General features: G+C 40.8%; 1 protein-coding gene across 5 annotated transcripts in view; it reads right to left on the reverse strand.

The window, feature by feature from the left end:
- LGR4 (leucine rich repeat containing G protein-coupled receptor 4) overlaps positions 1-15,122 on the reverse strand; it is a 60,534-nt gene that overhangs the window by 16,484 nt on the left and 28,928 nt on the right. For all 5 annotated transcript variants that reach the window (XM_426162.8, XM_046942137.1, XM_040702059.2 and 2 more), the window contains exons 3-4: positions 8,939-9,010; positions 7,610-7,681 (exon numbers count right to left, since the gene is read on the reverse strand). In XM_426162.8, the coding sequence (XP_426162.3) occupies positions 7,610-7,681; positions 8,939-9,010 (144 nt within the window). The remainder of the gene's footprint in view (positions 1-7,609; positions 7,682-8,938; positions 9,011-15,122) is intronic.

Genomic DNA, 15,122 nt, shown 5'->3' on the forward strand with positions numbered 1-15,122 from the left:
TAAGGAAAAATGTCTTCTCTTACAGGGTTAGTGAGGCACTGGCTGCCTAGGGAGGTGGTAGAGTCACCATCCCTGGAGGCTTTTAAGAAATGTGGCGATGTGGGAAACAGTCCGTAGGCATGGTGAGAATGGGTTGAAGGCTGGACATGATGGTCTTAGAGGTTTTTCCAACGTTTATGATTCTATGAATCTATTTGTTTTTTCATCTTTCTACAGCATCAGCACCAGGACTCAGATAGCATCACTGGCTATCAGGTATCAGGAGGTTCAGGTTTGCCAACACTGTGCTGTGTAGTCAGATGTGCCAGGAATGAAAATAGAAAAACAACCAGAGCAAAGGCTTCAGTCGGGATATGTGCAGACAGAAGCCTGACAAATGGGCAGCTGTGAGGGATGGCACAAGAACAAGCAAAAAGCATTACCCAAGGGCTGTTCTTCATCAAGGGGAGGCATGGAAGGTGAGGGACAGCCCACAAAGTGACAAAAAAGAAAAAGTGGTAACACATCTGAGTCTGTAGGGCTGAGAGCAACACGCTATGTTTGCCTGTCCTCTGTCCTAGATGCTGCATTCTCTGGGTCAGCACCACACTGAAAGATGGAGGCTTCACAGCCAGCACGGAAGAAAACACCTTGCATAACTGGTTTGAAGTGACTGCAAACCAGTCATGGTATGTACACTGCTGTCTGGGGAGACAGACTCACATCCACTCCATTAACACTGATGCTCACCGTGATACAGATCAGCACAGCATAGGTTGAGTTATATTAAGCATTCAGTGTACTCCTCAAGCCATGATCAGACATGCTCTTGAAAATCTAGCTAGATCAGTTTAAGAAGCCTCTGCCTGCAGCCATCTACCCTGTCCCTGCCAGGGCTCGCAGCACAGAGCAGGTGACTGCTTCACGTTTCTCCCCATGTCAGAGAGGGGGCTTCTGGGCTCCACCTCCTGCATCGCACCCAGGAGCAGAAGACGGGAGCCAGTCTGTTCCAGTGGGCTGTATTGGGAAGCTGGAGGGGGTCAACAGAAGGGAGGCACTGCTTTACACCACTCCACCTGCAGCCAGCTGAGACATCTCATTTCTGCCCTGTACATACCTGTAAGGGAACATCTTACTGCACCAAAACCAACCTTGAACTATTACAGTGTAATTTAAAATATATGGCAAATTCAGAGGAATAAGAAAAGCAAAATCACAGAGTCTTGAGAAATCTTTACCTAACATCCCCAAGGCTGTGAAAGAGGGTCTTGTTTTGCAACATATATGGCTTGAATATTTCCAATAATTAGGGAAAACATGTCAACACCAGAATTTCCATATAACAAAAAGTCAAGAAATGCATGAAATCAAGCAGCAAATACGTCCATACAAGTAGGAATTTACAAAATTGCAGCCAAAAGGCTCTTTCCTAAGGTGAGTGAGGTGCCATTAACTCTAAAGCTACACTTCAAAGAGCTAATTCCTATGGTTCATATACTGGCATCCATTTATCACTTGCCCCATGGTCTGACAGGTATGTACACTATTGTGTTTGAATGCTTTCAGCCTGCATCAAGGCTGGAATATTTCAGAGAAATTAAATGTCTGCTGATAATAATAAAAAAAAAGGAGGGGAGAAGGGGTAGAGGAAAAAAGGCCTGGGGCTCTGATTCAGTAAAAAAAAAAAACCAACTAGAAATTACCTTTCTTCTCCCTCCTAAATTCACACCCCTCCTTGAAGATCAAAAGAATGATTTTTCAGTGGAACAAACCTATCTAAGTCTTCTCTTCAACTCTTCTTCATTCCAAGAGAAGCAACTTACCTTGAGAGGCAGGCAATGCTCTCAGTCCTTGCGACTACTTGCCTATGCCTATGGTTGCGCTTTCATTGTGCTCTTTCCTAAATTCCACTTATTTATGCAGATTTTGGGGGAAAAAAATAAGAAAAACAAACAGAAGTAAACCAACAAACAAAAAAGAATCCTGAAAAGGGCATTCTTCTTGCTCTCCATGACTTCTTGGCAGCTAAACAAGCACAGTGTCTGAACAGAGGTGTAAGCAATTAGGGATGCCAAATCCTAAAGCCAAAGCTAAGCATGCTGCAATTGCTTGCATCGCTGAGTCCTCATTGGCACAGCCTGAGCTCTGGCTTTGTATATGGCTGTGCTGGTCCCCACCTTCCCCAAAGCCAGCAGACATCGCAACAGTGGTTTGCAGAGAGCTAGAATACAGATTTGAAGTGAAAACCTATGATTTACAGACACAATAACATCAAAAGAACCATACTGGGTACTACCAGGATTACACACAACATTAATTCACTGCTGCTTGATACCAGTTACTAGTTATCAGACCTCAAGACTTATCTTTAACTAATTCAGCCATTTTTGTCTCATTCATATTTTATACATTCCTTCATGTCTTTTAGTGCAAATAGGACATGCCATAATTATTATTGATTTTTGCTTCCAGGTGAAGCTTATCTACATTGCGTTCACTGTGCAAATCACAGCTGTAGTGCTTCCATTTAATGTGAAGGGTGCAGAACCGTGTTCTTCAGGGAACAAGGGAAAAGCACAACTGGAACATTTGACAACTTCTGCAAAACAGCACAACTCAGCTAAGCACTGCCACATCTCTCTTAAGTGGCACAAGAAAGGCTTCACTAGCACTAATAGTTAACGAAGTACAAGAAATATTCTTTGCTGTTTGGACTGAACTTTAGCAAAGACCGTCCTCTTCCATTAAAGCGTTAAAGATAAGACTATGTTCTTTAAATTAGAAATTACAGCATATACTTAAATTCCTTAATCTTTCAGAAGCTACTCCAACTCCAGCTTCCCTCTGGGCACTGGCTTGTGAGAGACCTTTCCAGTTTAGTCTATAAATTCAGAGTTTACTTGCTGAGTCGTCATCCTTACTTTTATTACCTGCTGGGTCCTCTCCTCACACAAACTCAAACTACACAAGAAGAAAGAGCAGGAACACGACAGAAGCTGATACATTCAGAAGCTCTCCTGTGAACGTTTACTGTATTGTTTAAGCAGATAAAGAACAGAGCATATTAAAGATCTACAAACTATATACCTTGCTTTAAGGAAACTGTAAAACTAACACCTTACCTTAATTGGAATGAATGTAAGTTCCGAAGTCTAACCAACACGTGTGTGTATATGTGGGAAGGAAAGGCCAGGATGGATGGAGCTGCAAACAACCTGGTCTAGAGGGAGACCTATAGCAGAGGGTTGGAACTAAATGATCTTAAAGGTCCCTTCCAACCCAAACCATTCTGTGATTCTATGATTCAGACCAGACCTGACAGGGACATGGCTGTGTGTGCGTGGAGCACAACCGTTCCCATGCCGATGCTGTTGGCCACCCCAGCTCTCATTTGCACCCACGTGTGCAGCACCCACGTTTCAGCCACTCAGAAATTTTAACTGCCTTGTACTACTACCAAGAGCCTAACACTGATGTTAATAAAAAGAAAATCACTCCTGACTCCCGTGCAGCACCACTTCTGCTCAATGGCAATTATTAAATAACTTTGCTCTTTAAAGTGCTCCTTCAAACACCACAGAGATCACTCGAATAACTCTGAAGTACATTTTTAGGTTTTGAAGTTGAGTACTGATAAGCCTGATCCATAGGAAATTCTGCTACAATGTAAGGCAATAAACCTACCATGTTAACAGGGGCACTTTACCACACTTACCTCATTTGCTCACTGCATAAAGTGACTGCTCTCTACACCTTACGTATTACCAAACAGCAGTGCAAGGATTTGCTTCATCCCAAGACAAATTGACAGCAGCTCTCAGAAACAAATGATCCATGCCAAAGCTATTGCCATCACTAGTGCTGATTTGCGAGCACATACATTTTCTCCCACTGGAATGTTTAAGGTCAAACTAATCAGAGAAAACACAAAGTTTGCTGCAAATAACACAGAGGATTCAGTTGATATTCAATCACAATGCTGTGCAAAGGAAAATAAAAGCAATCATATTCAGCAATATTTTGTTTTCTCTCTGCAAAACCAATGTAAAGCACATGCAAGTTTCTCCTTTTCCCGTTCTGGTGCTGATAGCTGCTTTCTTTAGCTTAAAACCAGCTTGCTTGTAGGCTCCTTAATAACAGCAAAGCAGAAACCTGGGAAATCTCCAGAGAAGGTCCACTAGAAGTTGATTATTTGAAAAAAGACACGAAGGAGAATACCACATCTGAGACAGGACAATGCTTTTTGACTCCTAGTTATCGCTGTTAATCAGTATAATCTACAGTCTCTCAGCAAAGATAAACCTTACAGATACCCGTCTTCAAAATTTGGTAATCCAGAAACATCATAAATTATCAAGAGAAGCCATACCATTTTATTTTGTTTATAAGAAATAAATTGACAGAACCACGCATTTTTGCCATATGATAAGTGTTGGTATGGTCCTCTCAGAGGTTGCCCATTCTACCACCCATCACTGCACTTGCGTTTCATGTTACTAAAACTGCTGTCATTCATGTGAACTACCATGTGAAGCTGTGTGTTTTAATTACCATACTAGTACAATGTTTCCAGAAAGGATTTGTGTTTTAATTGTTGTTTGTTATATATACAGGTATATGCATAAATAAGGAATCCTTCCAAGAAAAGGCATTCCCCTGTCCCTGGAAACTTCCCCCCATCCCTGGAGATTTTCAAGGCGAGGCTGGATCAGGCCCTGGGCAACCTGGTGTAAGCTGTGGTGTCCCTGGTCATTGCAGGGGAGTTGGACTACATGGTCCTCAAAGGTCTCTTCCAACTCTAAGGATTCTATGATTCCATTAAATGATCTGAAACTCCTGTTTTGTTTTTAAAGCAATAGTTTCAGTGTCTGTCACACTCAGAATATTCTGTGCTATGACTTAAAAATTCACTGGGGTGAAGTAAGTGAGAGCAACCACAGAAGTGGTGTAGCTTAATGAACTGTTGTGCAAATCTCTTGAATTCAAGCCCAGAACAAGCAGCGTTACAAAAAAGAGCTATCAGAATTGAAGAGCACCTTACGCCACAGCACTGAAACAAGGGTCCCTCTGCCATCACCTCCTGCTCTTTTCAGGACTTGCATACATCACCTCAGGAGCGCACCACTTTGCTACCTCTGGCTCTCCATATAGCCTTGGATTGCCAATACACCTCAGCAACACCATCTCCAGATGTAAAGAACATAGCATGCCACTTCATTGCAAATCCTGCCCGAGAAACCACTCTAAGATGATAAAAAGTGCATTTCCGCTCTCCAGAATTCCTTCTTTTAGTAAATTTTACTTCCATAAAGAATAACTCCATTCTAGCTCTCCTCAGGAGGCCAGAGCTGGGAAGATATCCAATTTAAACAGAAAATAAAGAGCTATCATTTAGCATTCTGAACCACAATGGCTAGTCTCCAGCTATAACACAAACGCCAGAAATCATGAAGCTCCTGTAACCATCTTCTTTTTTCCAACCCAGGTATGTTTACTGAGCTCATTCACACATACAATGAGGCAGTTGCCTTTCTATGCAGCTAGGACTTGTTTGTATAAAGAAAGAAGTGAGGCAGTGCTACAGGAGCTGCAAACCAAGCATCAATAAGCTATAAAGCTTTACAAACGAGTAATTTGTGTCTTCACCAAGAAAAAATCCCCCTAAAGCCTACTTTAGAGCAAACTGGGCAACTGCCAAAAGAAAGTCAGTTCAACAATGTTGGAACTTGCAAGTTTTGGATTGGGATTACGTATTAACAAAATAGAAGCAGCATATATTCTGCAGTGAGTTATTTGTTTTATGAAGTCAGAGCGGCTCAGGATTCTTAAATCCACATTCTTTCAAAAAAGCTGTTTTTCTTTGTCTTCTTTCTCCTTAAACCAATAAAGCAGCATGCTGGCATTTATTTTTCCACAATTACTCCAATTCAGAGGACAGAACGACATTCTCTTGCCAGATGCTGCTCTCTGCATTAATGGGGGAATCTGAAGAGCTACACTGTAATTTTTTTTACAAGCGATGTAAGAAAAGTTTTCCTGAAGCTTCTGAAAATGACAGAAATGCATTCAGGCAAAGTTAATTGATAGTACAGTAAATATGCTCTACATTCCTCATGACACTCATCTCTAGGTGAAAAATTATCCTCAAATGGCTACCAATTCTAACAAACAGTGGTGATCCAGTAGCGCAGATAGCTATCCTTTTGGGGATAGAGTGGGAGCCAACCCAATGCAGGATCCTCAACAGAAGAAAAATCTCTGATCTTCTGACACTGATATTTGATGACTCCCAGGCTGGGTTTGCCCACTGTATTTCTCACAGTAATTCTGAAAATTCAATCTTTTTTTTTCTCAGAAAAAGAAAAATCAAGAAGCTTGATACTTATTAATGCAATTTCCTCCTTTTTCACTCTCCTAGTCCTTCTACAGTTTATCACTTGTCTATGAACAGTGAGCTCCTAGAACAGGAAACTTCATAGAATCATCAAGATTTGAAGCTTTAAATAGAGAACAAACATTACAGCAATTAAGTAGAGACAAAAGCATACTCAGAAAATGAAATGAATTACTTCTAGGAAACTTACGTATTTACTAATGTTGTTTCTTCTCTGGCATCACAGAAATGCTGGAAAGAAGGAAGGAGTGCTCTAGCTCTTGCTTATTAGAAAAATTACCACAGGGTTATTCAATGCCACATAATCTGGAGGGATTTTATTACAGTGCATAACCTCTGCCCAAAGCAGACTGCAGCCCTCAGAACAACATGCAGTAAAACAAGATGAACATCAAAGAAATCTGCAGAATTACTGCAAGTGGAAGCCCACATTCCTACACCTGAATCCCCAAATCTGACTGTATTAAACTACTGCTGTCTCCAGAAAACACCTTTGCAAGAGTTGCACAATTATTCCATAATCTGTTGCAATGCAAAGAGACAGGATCTTAGTCAGAAACTTGAGTTTTGGCATAGAGGGAACAGATAACCTGCCCTGTCTCTGCATGTTAGCAGAAAGGAGGAAAAAGTTTGAAATCCCTCTGCTCCTCCGTCATGGAGACAAGCATCTGCCACCAAGAGAGCTGTAACTAACTATTAAGGTCTGATTAAGTTGCTCTATGAAATACAATAAGCCAGGAGATAGTGTAAGCACGTACAAAATACTTTATGAGCAACCAGCAATAATGGCTGAGTGCTCCTAACTGTCCATGTGATTTCAACACCTTCCAGTAAACCTAATACTATGCATGTCTCAAGCAGCACTTCTTCACAGAAACCCTTTTTCCTCCTCCAGATAAAAAAAAATTGGGAATGACTCATTTTTGCACGATGTTTTAAAATGGCTTTACCACCTAAAGACATGTACACGAATGATAAATACCTTACCGCCTCTACATTCACACAGCAACTGTGTACCTGGGTTTGGGTTTTGAGTCACCCCCAAAGACAACGAGTACAATTTCTTGTCAGATTCACTAAGAAAACTTTGCCCAAGTTGAAACCACAAGATCAGAAACTCTTTTTGTCCATTATTGCTCAAACCATCACACTTCAGAACTTTAAAAAACAAAGCAAACTTGTACATGGTGACTGAAAGTAGAATTTGGAAAACAAAAGCAAAGTGAGAAAACTTACAAGGACTGTAAACCGCTCAATCCTCTGATGGCTTCATTAGGTACAGTCTTCAGCTGGTTGTTCTGTAGGGTTCTGTAACAACGCCCAGTGCGTCAGTGCAGTACTTTGACAATAACATTTATATAGAATACCCCACAGTACATTTCTAACCTACGCAACAGAATGTGGCATCATCACATTCACTTTCTTGTGAAATCATCCTATATATGCTACAAAATACACAAACCTCTATTTTTTCTTAAAACTGCATCAATACACAAAGCATTAAAAATCCAATTTACAAAGTACATTCACAACCAAGCACCACTGAGCACAACAGCAAGAAGATACAGCATGAAACTAGAGCCAAGAAGAATCAAGTTATCCTGTATTTTTAAAAACTCTTTTGTGGGACAACATACTATTGCATTATGAGTACATTTTATAAAGTGAATGCAAATAACTGAGATCTCACATGTTATTAAGTATGATTAGGTTTGGATGCATATTACGGTAGCTGCTGTTGGACATGTAAGTTAACTGCTAATTAATTTTTCAAGAACTGCTGGAATTTCAGGCTCCTCCAGAGCTGAGTATCCCAATGGAAAGACTTTTGAAGGCCTTGACGCTGGGCATTTTGTTCCCAAAACATCGTGGCAGATCAGGAGTTTCCTCACTTATGCTGTGTGTTTATGCTTTTTCTTTACGACCTCAGAGTCCCTCTTCATTATGTTATTTACATATCTATTTAATTAACTATCTATTACCCTGCCAGCAACTGGAAATATTTCCAGCAGCTTAAATGCTACAGCAGAAAACCTTTTATCCTTAGCAATGGAAAAGCAGTTGAAGCACATGTTCTAAGCTTGGAAGAAAAAACAGGATATGAGAAACAGGGCATTCAATTCTACCTTTTTATTTTTAATAAGACCTTTATTTCCTAATATTAAGTCATTTTCACCTAAAGCAACATCAAACTATCAAAATTATTTCTATAATCCTTAGTGAACAATGCAAAAGTCAACCAATATCGTTAAACTCTAAGTACTGGACAGCCTGATGGAATAGAATGAGGGGCTGAGAACAAGAAAGAACTTTATATGTCCTTCATAACGTTTCCTCTTAAGATTCTAATGCTACAACCTAAACCTCATAAAGAAAAGTAAGTGCTCCCATTAGATGCAGTAATTACTGTTCAGGCTGTTAAAGGAAAAGTAGGAGCACTATGCATTTTTTGAAGGGGTAGCAATATTGTTCTAGCAAAGAAAAGAAATCTCCATCCAAACTAACAGTAAATAGGCTGACTGTGCAGTAAGAAGGCATATGAGGCTCTAAAACCCAATTACTTACAGAACTTTGAGTTCTTTCAACCCAGACAAGGCCTTCGGATGGATAAAAGAAAGGTCATTGCCAGCCAGTCGCCTGGAAAAAAATTGTAATAATAATTTCAATCATTAAATAGAGCACTTCTACAATCTTCTAACATGAAAAATCAGCAATGCAACAATTCCTGCAAACAAGTAGGCACTCTGAATACAAGTTTGCCATATGTTTGATCTTCCAAGTTTGTATTAGGTAGTTCAGTCGTTACATATCTTTCACAACCAGAATTCACGCAAACCTCAGGAATAAACTTTTGCAAACATGCTAGGAAAAAAAAACACACTACAGAAAGATGAAGAATCTTCTTATGGTACTGGTCTTGAACAGTGCACTTCCCACTATCCACTTGACCTTTCGGCACTGCTTTGGTGAAATGCATGCTCTGTTGTGCATGTGTTTTTAATCTATGCAGCAGTTTCTCCAGAAACTATGCAGTGAAGGAAGACGAGCTAGATACTAAGGAGAGGCAGGGAAAAGTTTGTAATAAAGTCTCAAACACAACACAATATTCACATGGAGGCAGAATGTTTATGATGTTGACAACTGACAGAAAGCCTGCCAATATTATCAAGACATCATCTCGATCATCTTTCACCTTTTTCTGATAGTTATTTGGACATATTTTTCAGGAAAGAAATCAGTTTTGAGGAGAAGGAAAGAGAGAGGAAGGAAACAGAATCCTCAGCCATACTTGTATTGTCTCAAAATGTGGATGCTTTCAAACTTGGACTGCTGGACACCAGCACAAACTAAACTGTGAAAACAACTGCAATATTGGAAGTAACAAATCCAGGAGGCACTGCAGAAGACAAAGCTGGAAAGCAGAAACATCAGTCCCAAAAGCTGCTTTCCAACAGCTCCACCCAGCCCCCACACCTTGCTCTTCAACATTTCACCCATTTCCTGAGCAGCAGACACTGTGTGGTCCAACCTTTGCTGAGCTCTCAGTGCTGTGACACAAGGTTTTTTTTTTTTTTAGGGGTAGAAGACAATAATACAGAACACCTGCTAATCCACAGCTGCCAAAAGATGCCATCATTTCAGCCAAAGTATTTGCTTTCAGACTTGGTTTCACATCCAAGCTAAGCAAAATCAGCATTGGAAGAGGTTGTAAAATGAAATCATCTGGTGGAAATACTACATATGATGCAGGATTAATAATTAAAACAGTATACGTGCTTTACAGGATATCAAAGTACACCAGCTACACTAAGGGGAAAATAATATTTCTAAAAGGAAAAGAACAAACTAGTAACATCTGAAGTGTAAACCTTGCCAGCACAAAGCAACATTAACACATTTTTATCATGCTCTCTACTTCTAACTACCTAAGAGAGATCGCCCGAAGCATTTGATTCCAACACAGATCTGCTCGTAGCAGAATTAATGACTTAATTAACTGCTGCTGCCTAATGGAGAACATGATAGCTCTGTTTATCAAATCCATTTGTTAAAGGTGTAAGATTTTATTTATAAGAGGAGAAGAGGATTGCTCACTGTCAACAGAATAGTTTGATTTTAGAAAATGGTTCCTATCACTCAAACAGAAAGAAACAGAAGAACTGGTTCTCTACACCAGTGTTTTCTCAGTGATCTGCAGAATGCAGTATTCAAAACATCAAAATAGAAATCCTCAAATCAAGAATAACCTAGCTGAGGCTTCAGCACTGAACAACTTTGGCTCTTAAATTGCAATCAATTCCCAGTGCCTAGTGCCCACTTCCAAAAGCAGCAGTGCTGACCAGCTTTTGCTCAGTAGCTCCAGCTCAGCCGGGCTTCCCAGTGAAAGGAGTTGGCGTGCAATGTATCAGGCATATGCTGTAATTTCTTTCTCTCCCCAAAGAGACCCAGGATTATGATTTGTTTTAAAAAGCTAAATTAAAGCTAGTCGGATAACCTCCCCCAGCCCTACATAGTGTCGCTCACTGAGTGCTGCTAACACAATTTGCAGAGCGCTGGAAACTAAATACAGCAGAGCCAGAGCAAGGATTGCGTGACTTCAAACAGCAAGACTCAGCCTTCCTCAAGGCAACTCCTATTTATTCAGCCTTTTGCAACCAACCAACAGAAAAAAAAAAAAAATGCAATCCATTACATTTCCGTTTCTCCTAAACCTGGCAGCCTTCCAGGAAACAGGATACAACTAGCCAAGTGTGCAAACACTTTACTAATCAGTTTACCAAACATACATTTATCATTCGTGTCCTAGCCTTGGGGAGTGTGGCTGCTCCTTAGCAGCGTGAGGTGCAGCTTTCCAGCAGGCAAAGACAATAGGTTGGTTTGTGCAACGTGCCTGCCTCCGCTGCAGCCATGCGCAGCAGGGCTGGGCTTCTCTTCACATAGCCAGATGCATTTTCAAGAGAGGAAAGAGCAAATAACAAGGTGTTCAAGAACTACAGAGATGTGGCAATGAAGGACGTGGTCAGTGGACTTGGTGGGGCCTCACTATGCTGCTTGGGCCCAGTCCTGGAAGCTTCTATGCCACAGCGAGAACTCCATACTGCTATAAAGTGACACCTGGAGGCAGCCCTACTTTTAAGCTGAGAACCCATCCTCTTCTTCCTTTTGAGAATAAACAGTTTAAAAGACCAAGGCTGAATGTCAATCAACAGTTCGCTGGCCAAGTGACATCAATGTTCATTTAGAGCTGTATCTCCAAAAGGTGTAGGACTATAAAAAAGACTAATCTACAAAGACAGCCCTCTGTCCAGGGCTGCAAGGATTCTGCATTAGTGCATCTCAGCTACCTCAGAGGTTTTGTGGGGCAGCAGTGGAATCACAGTTGTAAGGAAACACACTAGGTAGCTTTATTCTAGGTTGGCAATCTCTTTGGAACTTTGTAATGTTGAGAACTGCACTCTTCTATTCTTACTGGGGGAGGAAAAAAAAAAAAGGTGTTTCACTACGATCAAATTTCTGCAAATTTGGACAAATTCAGATGTACAAAATCTATCTCAGAGTAGCAGGATATCAGAGGATGACATAGAGGACAAAATACTTCTGCTATCCTGTCATCTCTGGTAGGAGTCCAGTTGTTGTGGTTTTGTGATTTTTGTTGTCGGTATTACACAGCAGAACAGTGTGTAAAACAGTTGGAGTTAAAGAGTTAATGTTCTGGTTCCGAGGACTGCCTTTTTTGGGCATTTTGGATTCTCGGAGGAGAGGGGAGGAGAGGAGAGGAGCGGCATTCCCGGAGGACCTGGGGCGCAGAGGAAGAAAGGTGGAGCTACTGGCAGGCAGCAGCTGCACTCTCTCCCTCCCTCCCTCGGTTTGCCGTGGAGAAAAGCACGTGCTTCCCCTGCAGTCTAGAAGCTTAAGACCTCGTATTTGGCCACTCTTTTTCTCTCTCATTTTGTTTGATTTTGTCAGATTTAGTAAATTACCGTTACTCCTCAGATCGTTGCCATTGTTTTGTTTGTTTTTTTTTTTTGTTAGACCCATCTGCTATCTCCCTACCCTTCCCCCTCTCCCGGAGCGCACAGCCTACCCAGGGCAGGTCAAAGGTGCTGCAAAAGGTGCTGCAAAAGGTGGGGCAGTTTTTCTCCCCCCTCTCCTTTGTCTTTTTTCTGGGCTTTTTGTGCTCCTGTCACATACTCAGATATAGAAATAACTCCGTGACACCAGCACACTAATTATTATTTTAAGTGGCACAGTAAATGATCTTCACATTTAGAGGACACCTTTTTGTTATTAGAGAAATCAGGATACAATCTGGCTGTAATCAGGATATAATCTTCCACAGTATCTCATTCTCAGAGTACAAAGTAAGCATAGATTCTTGCACTGAAATTCTTCTAAAAGCAAAGACTATTCCCTTTCTTTTGGGAAATTAAGAATTCTGAAATTATGAGTCTGGCAACACTGCAGCACGTTAACTGGGCCAAGTTAATCGCTGGTGTCACTCCAAGATCAGGAAGGATGTCCCACAGATGCATTTTTGGCTGTAACAATTAAAACCATCACTCTCATTTTGATAGGACACAAGATGAACATCCTGGAAACCTCTCTGCTTGTCTTTGATCCCAGATGGTGGTGAGCCTAAGGTTATTGATAAAGAGTAGATCTCTCTCCATGCTTCTGAAAGGCTCACACTTGCACATGGGGAGAGAGAGAAGTTTTGCTGTGGGCTTTTTGTTTGTTTTCGTGTTTTTTTGTTTGTTTGTTTTTTTGTTTTTTGCTTTGTTTCTTGCACCCTGGTAGTATGCTCCTAACTCTACCTGCCAATCTTACCTCCAGTAATAAAACATAGGGTACTTTCTCCATGGACACACTGTAATCTTACTTTCTCAACAGAAAACCCAAATACTTACACAGAATATAATCCTTACCTGTCACACCATGCATTATTTCTACTGTAGCTGCTTTCTGGTGAGACCTAAGCCACCTACTCAAGATCTCGTCGTCCAGTCACAGTCTATTTGCCACTGGTTCCCTGCTCTCTCAACACCTGTTTTAATTCTTCAACTTCTACATATTTTCATCCTAAAGGGAAATATTCCATTTCTTCCCCTCTTGCACTTTTGCCAGTTCTCTGCTTCTTTGCCATCTTCCACCTACCTAATGTTCTACCATTCTTATATACTTGCCCCAACACCAAACACCAGATTTTTCAGGGTTCTTCACGCTTTGCACACAAACCTATTCCTACCTTTTCCAGAGTGACCACTTTGGAACGGAATTCAGTTTTCTTAAGAGCAAAGCACAGATAAAATTTTTTAGATTATTTTTATAAGAGAAAAAAAAAAGAAGACAATCATCTTATATCCACCTTCTAACTCCCAACAACTGAAAAGCACTGGAGATGTGGTAATGTGCAATGCCCATGCTCAGCAGCTGCATTTACACTTGCAAATGGGAGCCTCACTGCTGAATTGAACTTAACTTTGGTTATCTGCAAAGCATATGGCCCCTTTGGAACTTTGTCAGCTGCAGCCTGCTGCACTACTGTGAAGCAAATCAGTAACCTACAGATTACTCCAAATCCTCCATGCCAATTTAGCCTAAGTAAATGGATACTTTATTCTGCTTCTGGTAACGGAAAACACATTCACCTCCTTCTCCTTTTCTTGAAGTAGTTTCATTATTACACAATCTCAACCATTTTTTATAAAACAGCAATCATATAAGCCAAGGCACATCAAGAACCTAAAAAAGTCTCTAACTAGAAACAGTGCTGAAACTTCACCAACTCCACCGGGCTGAGTAGGTGCTTCTCATCCCAAAGCTTTCTAGCAGTTCTCTGTAAACTACCCTGTACTCCAAGGTAATGGTTTCTTTTCCAAATGCATTCCTGATCAGGGACTTAAACGACAAACTAAACTGATTAAAAGGAAGTCTAATGCCTGTCCACAGTTCTACTGCTAAATTTTCAGCAAGAGTCACTAGCACCCACTCAAACATCAGCTGAGACAGTAGACCCTTGAAGCTGCTTTATTCTGTCCACGCAGCCTGTCTGTTGCCTTGACACTCACTGTAGTTTTAGGCACAGGCTATTTGAATGACCATGCATCTAGCAGGTGACACTGCAAAACATGGAAGTGGGTTAAATCTACATATATATGGCAATTAATTCTGCTGCCAGTTTTCTAACAACTTCAGATACAGAACAGGTAAATACAAAACCCAGGTTTTGCAGACATCTCCACAATGAAAAACTTTGAGAAATGGGAGTCATTTTCATGATGGTTCTGTAAGTAGAAGTTAAGAATCAGGTTATCCAACAACTTTCCAAAAGCTGAAGAAACCCAAAATATTTTATCAGAAACACCTACAGTTTTACTTCTATAAAAGGAGAGGCAGAAGAACTTTACATCAGTACAGGTTACTTTGTCAGCACGAAGATAAAATCCACTGATGCTAATTAGGTAAGAACCTCAGTACTCACAATACCCACAAAAATATACCAAAATCAACAACCACTCAAAAGGAGAGAAGAAAGGTGGAGTGATGTAATCATGTCTTCTTACCATGCCATAATATCAGAACTACACACAATTCTTTTCCAGGCTGGAGCCTGGAGCTCCGTGCACTCCTGTCTTGTCTCTCATGCTCAGTTAGTTCCAGAAGCTGAAAGGAGGAGCTAGGCTGAACAATTTAGGTGTTCTCTAGGGTCTCTGTGGGAAGGGAGGCCCACAGGCTGAGAGCTTCCAAG

The sequence above is a fragment of the Gallus gallus genome, chromosome 5, assembly GCF_016699485.2.
Source record: "Gallus gallus isolate bGalGal1 chromosome 5, bGalGal1.mat.broiler.GRCg7b, whole genome shotgun sequence".
NCBI classification, from domain to species: domain Eukaryota; kingdom Metazoa; phylum Chordata; class Aves; order Galliformes; family Phasianidae; genus Gallus; species Gallus gallus.